Source organism: Lissotriton vulgaris, chromosome 4_1, assembly GCF_964263255.1.
Source record: "Lissotriton vulgaris chromosome 4_1, aLisVul1.2, whole genome shotgun sequence".
Taxonomy (NCBI): domain Eukaryota; kingdom Metazoa; phylum Chordata; class Amphibia; order Caudata; family Salamandridae; genus Lissotriton; species Lissotriton vulgaris.
This window is the reverse complement of record NC_141691.1, coordinates 348,772,731-348,788,603: the sequence shown is the minus strand read 5'-3', so window position 1 is coordinate 348,788,603 and position 15,873 is coordinate 348,772,731. Positions and strand designations below refer to the sequence as shown.

The window sequence follows — 15,873 nt, the reverse complement described above, 5'->3', positions numbered from 1 at the left end:
GTTGCGATATTGTAGGGCAGGCGACATCGGCAGAGCAGTCACAGGATGGCGGCCGGGATCGCCAGGAAGAACTAACCCGCGACCCGCTGCTCATGATCTGCTGAGGTCGGTGCTGAGGGAGCGATAGCAGAGGGAGCACGGCAGGCAATCCGCCGCTCTGCACGGGTTCCGGTGCAGATCGTTGGGTGGCGCGGACAAGGGACTGCCACGGCATCGGAACGGATGAGAGGATGGGAGACCCAAGATGGCGCCCGCACTGGTGATGGCATAGGCTTTGTGGCCCCCCTGAGCCGGTGTCGCCCTCGTGCAAGCGGCGGCCCAGAGGCGGAACAGTGGTGCAGTCCGCGGCAACGTCGAGACCGCTGGAGAGGACTTGCGGGTAGACGCGGCTTCATAGCACAGTGGGGGCTGTGGTAGTATCGGGCGCCTCCGAGGCTCCGGGAGCAGGCGCTTGGATCCCAGAACGGAGCCGGACTGAGAGACGGAGGCAGCAGAACTCAATGGCCGGACGTGTGGTGTTGTGGCGGCTGTAAGCCCTTTCCTAGGGCCACCCGTGAGCACGGTGCTGCGTGCCTGGTCTTGGTGCTACGGAGGTGGGGGCGGGATCGGGCCAGCAGCGCTGGGCAGCCAGGGGCCGCGGAGGGCAGCACAGGGTGCCACGAAGGGGGACCAACAGCAGTGGTGCCTGGGAGAGGTAGCAGCAAGCTGTGCGGAGCGGCCTCCATAGTGCACATGCAACGAATACACCGGCAGGAGCGGAGGCACAACTGGTGACCGGCTGGGGAGACTGCGCTGCTGCCCCAGAGACGGGGTGGAGGCACAATACGGTGTGGTTTGGTGAGCGCTGTCACGAGGGGATGGAGTCCTTCACTGAAGAGTCTGTGGGGGCACCTCGGGAGCAGAATGGCAACTGTTGCGGCTTATACCCAGGAGGGAGATGAAGGGGCCGGAATGACCATGTTGGCCTGCTAGGACTGCGTGCCTGGTAGTCCCTGTGAACACCAAGTGGAGAGATATCGGAGTAAATTATCCCAGGCTCCAGGAGAAGGGAAGAGGTGGCCGGGGGGTTACCTTGGTGTTGTGGCTCTCCAGTGGACCACGCAGATCTCAACTCTGGTCTGTCACCTGGGAGAATTGGTGTGAGCCTTGCCGAGCTGGACGAGGTTGGCTGGTAAAGAGGGGTACCACGTGTCCATAAGGAATGAAACCTAAAAGCAGGAAAGATGAAGCAATGGACCCTGTGGGAGGAAACAGAGACGCAGGGGACGGAGCGACGGGGACCTCGGAACACAGACTGATCAAGCGCCTTGATCAAATCCTGGATGCTATAGTGGCGACAAAAGAGTCCCTTCATCAGGATATTACTCAAGTGGCGACAGGGCTGGGGCTCTTGAGAGCTGATCACTCGAAGTTGGCGGACAGGGTTAAAGATAATGAGTCGCTTCTACAGGACCTCAAACCAGCGGTGGTCACGGTTGAACGCAAACTGGAGGATGCCTTAAGGAGATTGGAGACACTGGAAAAGAAGGCAGAGGATTCTGAAAGTCGTAACCGACGAAACAACGTTCGGGTCGTAGCCCTTCCCGAAAATATTGAAGGGACGGACATGGTTGCGTACATGGAAAATTGGTTCAGGACTGTGGTTGCCCCTGAGGGCCTCTCCCCTTTCTTTACACTTGAGAGGGCTCATAGGGTCCCGGCCAAGCCGCCTGCACCGGGCCGACCCCCCCGCCCTGTGGTGGCCAGATTCCTTCAGTATAAAGACAGGGATTTATTGATCCAAAAAGCACATTCAACGGGCCCCTTCCAGATAGATAATAGCGCTGTAACAATTTTCCCGGATTATACTCAGGACATACAACGGCGTAGGGCCTCATACCTATCTGTCAAGAAAGAACTTAGGGAGGAAGGCATACAATATTCACTACTGTTCCCGGCCAAACTGAGAGTGATACTGGACGGGTCGACGTAGTTTTTCCTGACACCTGAAGATGCCTGGTCTTGGCTCGAAAGATATAGGGCAGGTACTGATCGCAGGGGCAGAGGTGAGGGGGGCGCACTCAAGCCGGTGCGGATGCGCCAATCACAGCGCCTCCGCAAGAAGAACGAAGCACAACGGGCGTTGCAACGTGTACAGATGGAGGCTGACAAACAGGGGGCCCTGGCGGCTACAGCGGCGATCACTGGTTCTCAACGGGAGGGCTCAACCAAAGGGACTGATTCCGAGGAGGACGGGAGACAATCTGGTACAGAGGTGTCGGAAGACGAGAGTACCAAAGGCCCAGATATGACACCTAGATTAGCTGATGATCTATAATTGAATTACCTCTGTCTAGGACTCACTGCTGGCGAATTAAGGGTGGTGATACCATAGACTCCGGTAACAGTTGTGAATTCTGTACCTGTGACTTATTATTGCGGGATGTGGAGGGCGGGGGGCTGGCAAGGTGCATGCATATCTGATAAGAAGAGGTGTCCAGATAGCGCTGCTGCAAGAGACCCATCTCACTAAACAAGAATGTACTGCGTTGCAGAGAAGGTGGAGAGGTCAGGTGTTTGGTACTGCTTATTCTGCGTTTGCTAGGGGAGTGTTAATATGGGTGAGGGCGGGGACACCGTTCCAAGCAGCACACACTGTGATAGACCCTGAGGGTAGATATGTGGCGGTGGCAGGAAGATTGTATGACACAGACGTGGTGCTATGTAGCGTATATGCACCAAACACAGACCAGCCCCGATTTTTGGATGTCATCTCCGGTAAACTGGCTCATCTCTTATCGGGCCGAGTGATTATGGGGGGAGACTTTAATTCGCTTACAGATGTGGCTCTAGATAGGTCACATCCTCCATTGGCAGAATCCCTGGTCCGCAAGATTGCGAGGAAGAGGGCAGAATGGCAGAGCGAATGGGGGTTGATTGACGTGTGGAGAGTGCACCACCCTGAAGATAGGGATAATTCCTTCTTTTCGGCTATCCACGAACTACATGTTAGAATTGACACTATTCTATGCACCCAGACGCTAGTGCCTTTAGCGTTACACTCGGAATACCTAGCTAGGACCATTTCGGATCATAATCCACAGGTAGTCTCCTTCAAATGGCAGCGCATGAGAGCAGAGGTGCCCACCTGGCGTTTACGCCCAGATACCCTGGAGGATCTAGTTTTTAGGACCACAATTAAAGAGGGTATTGAGGGCTACTTTGCTACCAATAAGAAATCGACGTCTACTAGGGGAATGGAATGGAATGTGTTTAAAGTGGTGGTGAGAGGGCTCTGCATCAGTAAGCACTCAGGTGAAAGGGCAGTGGTTGTAAAGGAGGTCGCAAAAGCGGAGGAGGCGCTACTGGAGGTGGAAAAACAAAGGCCAGAACAGAGGGAATTGCAGGACCGGCTATTGGCGGCTAAGGAGCTCGTGGCCACTGAGACAGAAAGGCTGCGTAGTTACGATTATAAGTGATATAGGGTAAAGGTCCATGCTGAGGGGGATAAGGTGGGCACGCTCCTGGCAAGAATGGCGAATCCGAGGCAGGGGGGTTGCCCGGTCCTGAGTGTTCGTGAGGAATCTGGGAGTGTGGTCTACTCTCAATCTGAGATCATCTCGCGCTCCCTACGATACTATACAACACTGTATCAAAACCACCTGGAGGTGAATGCGATGGAGATTGAGGGTTACTTATCGGGGATACAGCTACTGCAATTAGAGGAAGAGGACGCAAAAAGCTTTGGTCAAGCTGTCACTGTTGCTGAAATTAGGGGAGCAATTAAGAGTATGGCCAGGAACAAGACTCCGGGGGTGGATGGACTTCCAATAGAGTTTTATCTGACGTACATCAACCCATTGGTGCCCCTGCTGCAGGAGGTCTATAACGAGGTGCTGGAGCTGGGATACCTGCCCGAATCCACGAGGGTGGCGCTGGCAGTCCCACTTAGGTGGTTTACAGTCCTGACACAGTCTGCCTGTCAAATTGGTGGTTGGTTTTAATAACCAAACAAAAATGTAAGAAATGATTACAAATATAAGTTCTTTGCATTATTTCCAGCCTTGACGAAGCCGTAGGTGTCTTGAACCTAGGCGAAACGCGTTGGCGCAAGGAGTGGACTTTGTGGAATAAAAGACCTTTATGTCATACAACAATACTGTGGAGTCCAGAAGTTGAATTGATAATTTTGCAATTTGCATTGTATTTTCTGTGTGCTCCGGGACCTTTTGGTTACTTGTACTTTTCAACTCTTGTTGAAGATATAGAAAAGGCGTTTGACAGCCTCGAGTGGGAATATCTTGATAAGGTACTGGAAAGATTTGGCTTAGGAGCGCGTTTTAGGCGCTGGACGAAGGTCTTGTACTCCTTCGCTGCGGCTCGGGTGCGATTTGCTCGGTCATATCATCAGAATACCCGGTGCAGAGAGGTACGAGACAGGGGTGCTCGCTCTCGCCCCTGCTGTTTGCGCTCGCAATAGAACCACTAGCGGTCTACGCCAGATCGGGAGTGGCGTATGATGGCCTGGTCTGTGCTGGACTCCCGCACTACATCTTGTTTTATGCGGATGATTTACTACTGTTCTTAGCAGACACGACGTTGGCACTGGAGGGGGCGATGACCATGCTGTCGGACTTTGGGAGGCTATTGGGCCTCCGTGTGAACCGGACCAAAATGTGTGTCTTCCCTCTGAGGATGGATGCACACCAACCACGCCTACCCGCTGATTTACTGTGGGAACGGTTGTGCTTTACCTACTTGGGAGTCCGGATTTATCATTGGGCGGAGGATATGCTGGAGGGGAATATTGGACGCTGCATAAGGGCACTGAGGGGCAGTGTGGCGTTTTGGGCAACCTTGCCTCTCTCGGTATCGGGGAGAGTTGCACTGTTCAAGATGGTGGCTTTGCCACGCCTCCTTTATTTTTTTCGTACACTTCCGCTCTGGGTGCCTCCTCTGTACTTTCGGGAACTGCGGACGCTCACTATTGATTTTTTATGGGGGACGGGAAGGAGGTGTGTAGCATTGGACACGCTGTTGAGGCCCAAAGTGGAGGGGGGATTGGCAGTTCCGAACTTCGAGCTTTACTACTTGGCTGCGCAATTGCAGATCATTACACAGAATGTAGCTAGAGAATTTAGGGGTCCGGAAGAGGCTCATGGATCAGGGATACAGAGGCATATCCTCTCCTACATTGTTATGCAACAACACCTAGTGGTCCGGAATTTGACTTTGGAGGAGAGGACGCTGAGGCTGTGTTGGAATAAAATGAAGTGAAAGAAGGGGGTTCCCCACAGGGTTTCTTTAAGAATGCAGGCAGGTCGTAGGGGGAAAAGAAACTAAGTAAAGAACAGAGCACGTACCCCGCCAGTTGATCTAATGGTCCCAAAGATGGGATCCCAGTATATGAGGGGTGATGAAGCTAGGAGTTGGCACTGCACCGGGCAAAATATCTACAATCCAGATAAATGCAAGGAAGAGAGTTTTATTTCCAAAAATATATGTTTTCTTTATTTATTCATCTATATACTTTTTGGACCAACATAAATAACATATAATATTGCACAGTCCCCAGCCCTGACGAAGGTGTGGCCCTTTGGGCCCATACACCGAAACACGCGTTGGCTCATGTCTCAAGAAATACGGCATACCATGTTATTCTAAATAAGGGGCCGTACAATGAGTTTTTGTATGGAATAAGACTCTGTTCTATGCCACATATTTACCATCTATGTGTGACATACAACAGAATGATGGGAATGTAATGAAGAATGTGAGTGGAATGATAGAACTTTAGGTAGAATTATTTGGTGAGAATCTGAGAGAATGAAAGTATGAATGAAGTGTGGATTGTTGCTGGGTAGGCTCTTGTAGTGAAAATGTATTTTTGTCATTTTTATCCCTTAGCAATTCCTTATGTCTGATTGTGCAATATTATATGTTATTTATGTTGGTCCAAAAAGTATATAGATGAATAAATAAAGAAAACATATATTTTTGGAAATAAAACTCTCTTCCTTGCATTTATCTGGATTGTAGATATTTTGCCCGGTGCAGTGCCAACTCCTAGCTTCATCACCCCTCATATACTGGGATCCCATCTTTGGGACCATTAGATCAACTGGCGGGGTACGTGCTCTGTTCTTTACTTTGTGTTGGAATAAAAGCCAGAAGAGGGCGAAAGTGGAACATCCCTATGCACCCGAAATCCCTCTGGGCATGCTGACGGCAGTGCCACATGGAGGGGATTGGTCCCAGCTACGGGAATGGGAGGAACTGGGGTTACAAATGGTGGGCGACTTGTATGCTGAAGGCGAGTTGCTACCCTTCCAGGCATTTCAAGACCAATTTGACATTCCGGACGGAGATTTCCTATTACATATGGCGGTCACCACTGCTATGCGGAAACACTGGAAAACAGGGCAGTTGGAACCACAAACCACAATGGCGTGCCAATATGTGGTAATGGCGGCGGGTACTGTTAAGGCGGTCACCTGCCTACACTCACGAATGCTGTGTGAAGGACTAGAACCCCTACTGACTCTCAAACAAAAATGGGAGGCATGCATAGGGAAACCCATCCCGGATACGGTTTGGGGTCATATTCTGACGAGGACATGGAAAGGGTGTAGGAATGCGCGGTTTCAACAAGTACACTTTTTTCATACTACGTAGAGCCTACCTAACTCCGGGGAAGATCCGAAAATATTTTCATGTGCAGGATGCAGCGTGTCCTAGGTGCCTGGCACCTGATGTGGAGCTCGATCACATGATGTGGGAATGTCCGAAATTGGGGCTATTTTGGTCCGAGGTAGGGAAGCTTCTTAATGAAGTGACGGAGCGGCAAGTGGAATATGACATGGCGACCTGTTTGTTGCTTTGGTTTCCTCACGCTAGGGCAACCAAGATCACTAGTAAATTCATTGACTTGGGCTTCATATTGGCCCAGAGGGAAATCACATGGCACTGGAAGTCGAGGGAGGGCCCCTCTAGCAGGCGATGGGCGAACAAACTCCATAAATGGGCCCATAATGAGAGCACGAACAGATTACACCAGGCAGCCCGCATCCCTAATGAGAGGAGCCTAGAGGCAGCACGTGCATGGGCAGAACTAGTGAGTGTGCTCAGTGACAGCCTCTTACCAGCAGAAGAATAGTGGTTGAGTGTTCTGTGTAATGTTCCTTGTGAGATACGGATGGTTGCATGCAACCCTATATATTTCCTCCCTTCAGATGCTAAGAAGATGAGAGTAGGCCCACACCAGCTATAGCGGTTTTAGGGGGGGAGGGGTTTGTTGGGACAGGGAAGGCATTTATTGTTTGTACAGGGAAGACGGCCCTATTAGCTTAAATAGTTGCTTCCTGGGAGGGTGTAGCCAGACTAGCGACTCCCAGTGGAGCGCCGAAGGGTACTGGCCCGACACTAAGGATGACTATTGAACTAGGGGGTTGTCATTAGGCTGGGGCCTCATACTTATAGCACACACGGTACACACCATTCAGGTCATTATTCGGTTAGTGATAGGGTAGCACGTCTGGGATCACAAGAAAAGCAGAAACTAGATGATCCGTGGAGAGGTGATTGGGGACCGTCGCAGAAATTATTAATTGCGACACTGATTTGCTATTGCCGTCCGGCCTCCGGGATGTGGGCTAAATGGCTGTGTTATACCAGAGTTATAATGATGATGAAGCATTGATTTATGTCACTGGCGAGGTACCCAGAACAGTTGGATGTCTACTGTACATTTCTGCATCAAAAATAACGTTTAAAAAAAAAATACAAATACTCTATGTTTTTCATCAACCCCCGAATGTATGGAGTTGAAGAACTTAAAATACTTAACCTGAGTGACACAAGGAAGCCCAAGAAGAAATAACACTGTGCAACAACCAGCAGTTATTAGCACTCTAAATCTTTTCATTAGCTCTGGATTGGCATCCTGAATAGCTGTTGTTAGTGTTTCTGAAAGAAAAATGGATTCTCGTCATTACAGATCATGGGCATGGGTGTAAATGTGTAAATGAAAATAGAGTATTGTCGGATGTATCCACATGCATGTGATCGTTGAAATGGCTGGCATTTAATGGACTACCAGGACCATTTTATCAGCAGTTGCTTTTTGTGAATGAAATTAAATGAAAACGAATTGCAAAAGTTGAACCTAATATGTTCACTTATGGTAGTAGACAACTCTTGACAGACGTATGGCGTGTGAAACTGAGGAGATTAAAACAATAGAGCAGATAAACATGTTTTTTTAGTTGGAAAATTAATAATACATTGACATGCACAGGATAATATGGTGAAAAATAAGGCGAAATAATAAACACTCATTTCATAAGCAAAGTTACATACGGATGTATTTATATAAGCTCCAACGGGTGCAAACGCAGCAGCTCGGATGCTGTTAAATATCCCCAGATTTTCATCAACTGGTAATGCCCTGGAGTCTCTCCACTGGCTTCCCATTGAGGAGAGGATCTCCTTTAAAGCTTTGTGCTTCGTTCACACAATACTGCAGGGCAAGGGCCTGAAATATCGTCGCCCTATGATACACTCCTACCACCCAATACGTTGTTTGAGATCGGCCGGAACTGGTTTGGTCTGCATTCCAAAATTCAACAGAAAAGGCTTTGGGTATCGCCTTTAGATACCTGGCAGCCAAGCAGTGGAAATTGCTACCTCTGTGCCTAAGATTGAAGTCTTCAGAACACATCTTTAGGAAACAGCTTCAAACTTGGCTGTTTAGGAAAAATCTGTTCTCTTCGCTTTTCTCTGCTTCCTCTTTCATAAGTATGTTTTTAGTCTCGATTTGGAATTCACCGCGGGGACACTTCGGAATGGAGTAACCATTGCACTTTATAAGCTGCTGTCACATAATATAACATGGAGTACAGCTTGTAATATAGAGGGCCATAAACAATGGTTGACTAAATGCTCACAAATTAAAAGAACTACAAAAAAGTAATCCTTAGTGTAAGTGATGTGTCAGAGTCTACTACACGTCCCTTGTCACAGAGTGTAATGATTGTAAGCGGTCTAGCTTACGCACGTACACGCACCCCTACATCCGCAGGCCAGGCGTGGCCTGCGGCGTGAAATAAAAGAAGGACGCGCGCTCGTGCACGTCACTTCTGACCATGACACTGGTGTCGGTGTGGTCATCTCTGCTGCTGCGCGTCCTGCCCCCGCGCAAGAGCGTGAGCCCATTTAGGCCATAAGTGGCTCACCAACGCAGAACAGTACATTGGCGACGAGCGGAGGGGGCCCAACCCTCGCCCGTACACCTGTGCCCTTTCGGAGCGTCCTGCTCCGTCCCGCGGTGCCTACCGCGTGTCTGCCATCAGGCATCACCCTGCCACTCTGGGGCCTGCGTGCCGATGTAGTCAGCAGCGGGACTCCGGGGCTCCTCCGTAACCGTCCCTCTCAACCATACATCCTGACCCCAGTCGCTGGACCACTGGCCCCCACCTGGCTTCGGAGGGTCTGGGGAGCTTAGGGGACGAACACTGGAGGAGCCAGGTGGCCCCGTGACCCCCGAGATCGACCGTTTCTTCCCCGCGGGAGGGTTGGCGCGCTGCTGGCGCAAAATGGCGGCTGCTGTCCCTGCCCGAACTGCCTGACGCTGGCGGACAGCTGAAGGAAGGAGGCTCGCTGGAGTGGCGGACCCGGCGGCATTTGGTGCGCAGCACCCTGCGTGCGATCCGAGGTGAGGAGAGCGGGCTGACAGAGACGATCAACCGCCCCCTGGACTGAAAGATTTGCGGGCCGCCTGATCCCAAGATGGCGGCACCCGCGTGAGTGCCCCGGGACCCGGACTTCTGACCCACTGCATTAGAGGCCTGAGGTTTTCCCTCCCCCCCCTGTGGAGGGGGCTCCCGATCACTGCTGCGGGTACACCGGCGGTCCCTGGGCCTTGGGGGATGCGACGGTGGAGAGCTGCCTGGGATGGAGGGCCTATAGCGAGGTGGCATCGGAGGGCCAGGGGGACGCCTTCACGGGAGGCTGTCACGGGCCAATCCCCTGGGTTCTCTGGTGTCCCGGGCCGACATCGCCTACTCCGCTGAGTGCTCCTGGGCGGGAGAAGACCCGGGGGATGTCCTCTTGTTCCCCACTCTTGGCGAGGCCCACACTGGACTGGTGGTGAGTGGCCTGGACCTCCGGGGGCTGTCCATTGGGCGACATACACCTGCTATTACCCATGAACCGGATTCCCCGCTTTCTTGCCGTTTGCTGAGGCGGATGACCTTGGAGCCCCCCCTAAAGAGCCTGGCTGGAAAGTTCTCCCTGCGCTAACTTTGCCCCTGTATTCGGAGGAGTGGAGGTGCTCTTGGCCACGAGAGGTAAGGGGAGGCAGATCTGGTGCCGGGGCCTCCCCTGGGGAGGCAACCGAGATCTGACGGGCCCAGTGTGCTGAGTGGAGGGACTGGTGGCGCATTCCGGATACTCCCCGCAAAATGGTCCGGCGGCCCGAAAAAAGGGATTCGGGGTGCTGAGGCTCGATGACCAGGGTTACACGACGCCGGAGGACAAGGAGACATCTGGCGCTGGGGGCACGGCCCCACCACGGGACCCCTCACTGAGTGACATTATGCAGGCCATTGTAGCGTCGCGGGAGGCCCTGGAGAAGCGAATGGACACCATTGGCACTGACCTATCCCTTTTGAGGGACGACCACAGGAAACTGAAGGAGCGGGTTGCGTCCACGGAGGCGAATATAAAGGACATTCCAGGTGACGTGGCGACCCTGAAGGCCTCAGTAACGGAGATGGCGCAGAGGGTTCGTGTGCTGGAGCTCAGGGCTGAGACAGCGAGGGGCTCTCCAGACGCAATAACCTCCGCCTTGTGGGAGTCCCGGAGAAGGAAGAAGGCCGAGACGCAGTGACCTTCTTGGAAAGCTGGTTGCGGACGGAGGTGGCACCGGAGGGGCTCTCCCCATTTTTTGCTCTGGAGCGCGCTCACAGAGTCCCGTCGCACCCGCCTAGGACCGGGGGTTCCCCTCGCCCGATGGTGGCGCGCCTTCTACACTACCGAGATCGGGATCACATTCTCCAAGCGGCTAGGGGCCTGCCAGATCTACGCATTGGTAACAGCAAGGTCATGATTTTCCCGGACTTCACCAGGGACGTTCAGCGTCAGCGTTCGTCCTTCCTGGAGGTCAAGCGGAAGCTGAGAGCCCTGCAACTGCCCTATGCTATGCTGTTTCCGGCCCGCCTCAAGGTCATGGCTGGCGGGAGCACTAATTTCTTCCTCACGCCGCAAGAGGCTTGGGACTGGATAGAGACCAGGGGGACGACGGATGGAGACACCCCCGCTGCAAACACACCTCGATGTGGATCTCATGAATCGACACCATTGAGACGACCTGGCTCCCCCACTGGCTGGCGACGGGAGAGAAACAAGGCGGTGCTAGCGGTGGCGGCCATCAGCCAGGGGAGGTCAGCCCCTCCGGTAACGGCTTGAAGCACTCACAGAATGCTGAACTGAGCCCAGGCTCCAGCAGCGCGCATGGCCTCTCCGAGACGGAGCTCCCGGTGGTTACCCCGCAGACGGCGGACTGCATCTTTGGCTGAAGCGGCTGTGAGGACATGAGACGCACTATCACACGGTATTGGGTCACGAGGGGAGTACTGCTTGCTATTGGGGGGGTGGTAGGGGTCAGCTGGCTTCTATTGCTCAACGCTGTACTGTTGCGGAGGAGGGTAGACTGGGTGGGGTATTTGAATATTTGAGGGGGGCGGGGAGGGGGAAGCTCCGGACCTGACTGTCATTGACGTTCCATATAGCCTAGCCTACGCTTGATGATTGGCGCTTGTTTTGCAGGGTTTGGATGGGGTTGCCACGTTGGTTGTCTGTCCTGGGGAGAGGGAGTTGGGTAGAACTATTTACAATTGGGTCTGAGGGGTGGGGAGTGGGTTCTGGACGTGTCAGAGGCTCCCATAGGGGACTGTATGGACCACAATGTGTACTACCATGGGACCCGACTTAGGATACAATTGTCTCACGTGGAATGTAAGGGGGATGCACACCATGCATGGACGCCACAAGATCCACTCATTCTTAATTCGGCGAGGCATACACATGGCCTTCTTCTAGGAAACGCATCTCTTAGCGCAGGAGGGGAAAGCATTGCAGCGTAGATGGCGGGGACAGGTATACCACACTGATTACTCGGCCTATGCCAGAGGAGTGGCCATATGGATAAGGGCAGGGGTACCCTTTCAATGCGGGCAACAGCTTATTGACCCGGAGGGAAGGTATGTAATAGTGAGGGGCAGACTAGATGGGAGGGACATCACGCTGGGATGCATATATGCACCGAAGTGGACCAACCTGCCTTCTTCTCCTTGCTGTCCCGCACATTAACACCGTTCTTGATGGGCCCCCTGCTCCTTGGGGGGGACTTTAATTGTGTATCTGATACTGCACTGGACCGGTCACATCCCCCTTTACTAAATGCACCAACGAGCAGACTGGCGCTTGCGCGTTCCGACTGGCAACGGCGATGGGGGCTAATTGATACTTGGCGGGCCCACCACCCGCAGACAGGGACTACTCCTTCTTTTCCTCCCTTCACAAAATTCACGTCCGCATAGACGCCTTCCTGTGCTACTCGGTAGTGCACAGTGAAATGTCCCATAGCGAATACCTTACGCGCACGATTTCCGACCCTAACCCGCTGCTGTTGCACCTGCGTTGGTCGCGATACTGCCCGCGTATTCCCACCTGGAAACTTCGCCCAGAGGCGCTGGACGATCAGGTCTTCCAGGCCACGATAGCCACGGATATAGAGTCGTATTTTCGAGAGAACGCGGGGACTGCGGGATCAGCGACAATCAAATGGGACACCTTTAAATCGGTGGTGCGCAGACGTTGCATTGCGGCGGGGTCGGGGGTGCGGAAGGCCCTGCTCGCCTCAATTGACCAGGAGGACGCAAAGCTACGCCGGCTGGAGATGGACCGACCTGAGCGCCCAGACGCTCAGGAGGTACTTCTTGAGGCGAGGGAGTCGGTGGCGGCGACGGTAGAGCGGCACAGATGCTTCGATCACAAAGCCTACCTTAGACGTGCGCACTTGGAACAGGACAAATCCGGGGCGCTCTTGGCATGGCTAGCCAATCCGGCTCGCCGGAGTTCGATCATCCTCGAACTCAGAGATCACGCGGGAGTGGCGCGATACGACCAACAGGGGATAAATGAGTTGTTCCATGACTATTACACGGAGCTCTATTGCAGTCGGGCATCCGCGGGAGGCTGAATTCCAGAGCTTCCTGGAGGGACTGGAGCTACCGGAATTGGAGGAGGAGGCTGCAAAACCTCTAGGGGCTAAGATTGATGAAAGGGAGGTGAAAGTTGCCATCAAGAGTATGGCGCGGAACAAAACACCGGGCGCTGATGGCCTGCCAACGGAGTTCTACCACACCTACGCCGACCTCCTGGCACCCCGACTAACACAGCTGTACAATGAGGCCAAACGTTTGGGCAGCCTGCCGAAGACCACTGGCGAGGCGCTCATTGTCCCCCTATTGAAACCTGGCAAACCACCTTGGGACAGATCGGCGTACCGCCCGCTGTCCATGCTTAACCTGGACTACAAGATCTTGAGCAAGATCTTGGCGACGCGCCTTCCCCCCCACATGACCACCCTGATCCACGTGGACCAGTCGGGCTTTATCCCGACCCGTAACACTGCGCTTAATATACAACGGCTTCTCCACGTTCTGGAGGCTGACACCTATGAGGTGGACGAGGCAGCGGTATTTGCAGTTGATATGGAAAAGGCTTTTGACAGCCTGGAATGGCTGTATCTTTTCCATGTTATGAGCGCCATGGGATTGTGGGCAGATTTTGTGGACTGGACAGCACTCTTATACCAGAACGCTACGGCGAGAGTCAGAACGGGACGCGTAATATCCGAGGCTTGCGTGGTGGGGAGAGGTACGCAGCAGGGTTGCCCACTCTCGCCCCTTTTGTTTGCCATAGCGATCGAGCCGTTGGTGGCACATGCCCGCATGGGACGCGCATATCAAGGGTTGGACGTATATGGGCAGGTGCATCATATCGCACTATATGCTGATGACCTTCTGCTGTTTCTGGCGGCCACAGCGGCCTCCCTGCGGGGAGCTAAGGCTCTACTTCAAGCATTGAGCAGAGTGTCCGGCCTCAAAGTGAACTGGACGAAATCGTACCTGTTCCCGACTAGGGCGCGTGAACCCTGTCCACACTCTTCAGAAGGGGTGACTTGGGAGGAGAGGAGCCTTCGATACCTGGGCACTTCCATCTACAATACTACCATAGACATTTTAGAGGGCAATCTGGGATCGGCTATCCGAATCACCAAAATGAACTTTGACTTCTGGGGCACGCTTCCCCTTTCCCTGGCGGGAAGGGTGGCACTCCTTAAGATGGTGACGCTGCCTCGGCTGCTCTATTTTTTTCGGACCCTTCCAGTCTGAATCCCAGCAAGCTACTTTCGCCGTCTGCGGTCCATGGTGACCGGCTTCCTGTGGGACTCAGGTAGGCGCAGGGTGGCGCTGACCACGCTTATGCGGCCTCGAGCTGAGGGGGGTCTAGCGGTGCCGGACTACGAGCTGTACTACCTCGCGGCCCAGCTGCAGTGGTTGACACAATGGGCGGCGAGAGCCACGAGGTAGGAAAGCGGTTCTGATGAGCCGGTGGGCCCAGTGCAGGTGATCTCCCGGATCGTGCTGGGTCTACCATTGGGAGACCTCCATCTTACCCAAGAATTTGCGACGGTTCGGAGGTGCTGGAATAGATATCTGCGGAGAGGCCACATTACGGTGCTGTATGCATCGGAAATCCCGCTCAAACTATGCAGGGCGCTCCCGCACGGGGGTTCATTGTACCGCCTGGAGGACTGGGAAGACCAGGGACTGCTAACCATTGGGGACCTCTATGACAACGGGGCGCTCATGCCCTTCGACCTCCTGCGGGAACGCTTCGGACTGCCGGGGGGAGACTTCCTCCTTCATGCGGCGCTGACTGCGGCGATCCGTAAACACTGGAAGGCGGACCTGGCGGAGCCTCCGCTATCCACAGGCTGTCAATACATAGTAATGGCCGCAGGGACGGTAAGGCTATAACGTGCCTCTATAAACGCATATCTGAGGAAACTCAGACCCCGCTAGCGGTTCTGAAGGCAAAATGGGAGGCGGACTTAACGACGGAGATGCCTGACACGGCGTGGTCTGGCATAGTTGAACGGGCCTGGAAAGGGACGCGCAATGCAAGGTTTCAGCTGGTGCATTTTTACATCCTACACAGAGCTTCCCTGCCCCCTGACAAGCTCCATAGATACTTCCCAACACATTCAGCAACCTGCCCAAGTTGCCCGGCGGAGGAGGCTGATTTCCAGCACATGTTCTGGACCTGCCCAGCACTGGACTCCTTTTGGAGAGGGGTGGTGGAAACTCTGCGGGAGGTCACTGAGAAGGATTTACAACTCACAATGGCACACATCGAAAAACAAAATCACCAGTAAATTCCTAGACCTCGCTCTGCTGTTACCGAAGCGAACCATAACGTCCCAATGGAAGGCAAATAGGGGGCCCACGGTGGAGAGGTGGTGAGCGGAGCTCATTAAATGGGCCACCTGTGAAGGGGAGGTACGTCTGCAACTGGCGCTTAGAGCAGGCGCTGATACTGCTATGGAGCGGGCCCGGGCCTGGGAGCGACTGGTGCTGGAGCTCACGCTACCGTCTTCCGACAGCGAGGACTCCCCTGCAGGTAGCCCTGGGCCTTAGACACTGTGACTTGGTTAGGTACTCAGCCCAGACCCCTCCTGAGATCGCCCCGCGCCCCACGTGCTGACTGCACTTTCCTACGACTTAGTCCTGATTGTCGGACTCGTACCTGCTGTGCCCGCGAAGT

The 15,873-nt window shown here is 53.7% G+C and overlaps 1 protein-coding gene across 1 annotated transcript in view; it reads right to left on the bottom strand.

Annotated features, from left to right (window-relative positions):
• LOC147718734 (sodium- and chloride-dependent neutral and basic amino acid transporter B(0+)-like) overlaps positions 1 to 15,873 on the bottom strand; it is a 746,574-nt gene that overhangs the window by 303,627 nt on the left and 427,074 nt on the right. The window contains exon 10 of the mRNA XM_086966771.1: positions 7,826 to 7,944. Within this exon, the coding sequence (XP_086822897.1) occupies positions 7,826 to 7,944 (119 nt within the window). The remainder of the gene's footprint in view (positions 1 to 7,825; positions 7,945 to 15,873) is intronic.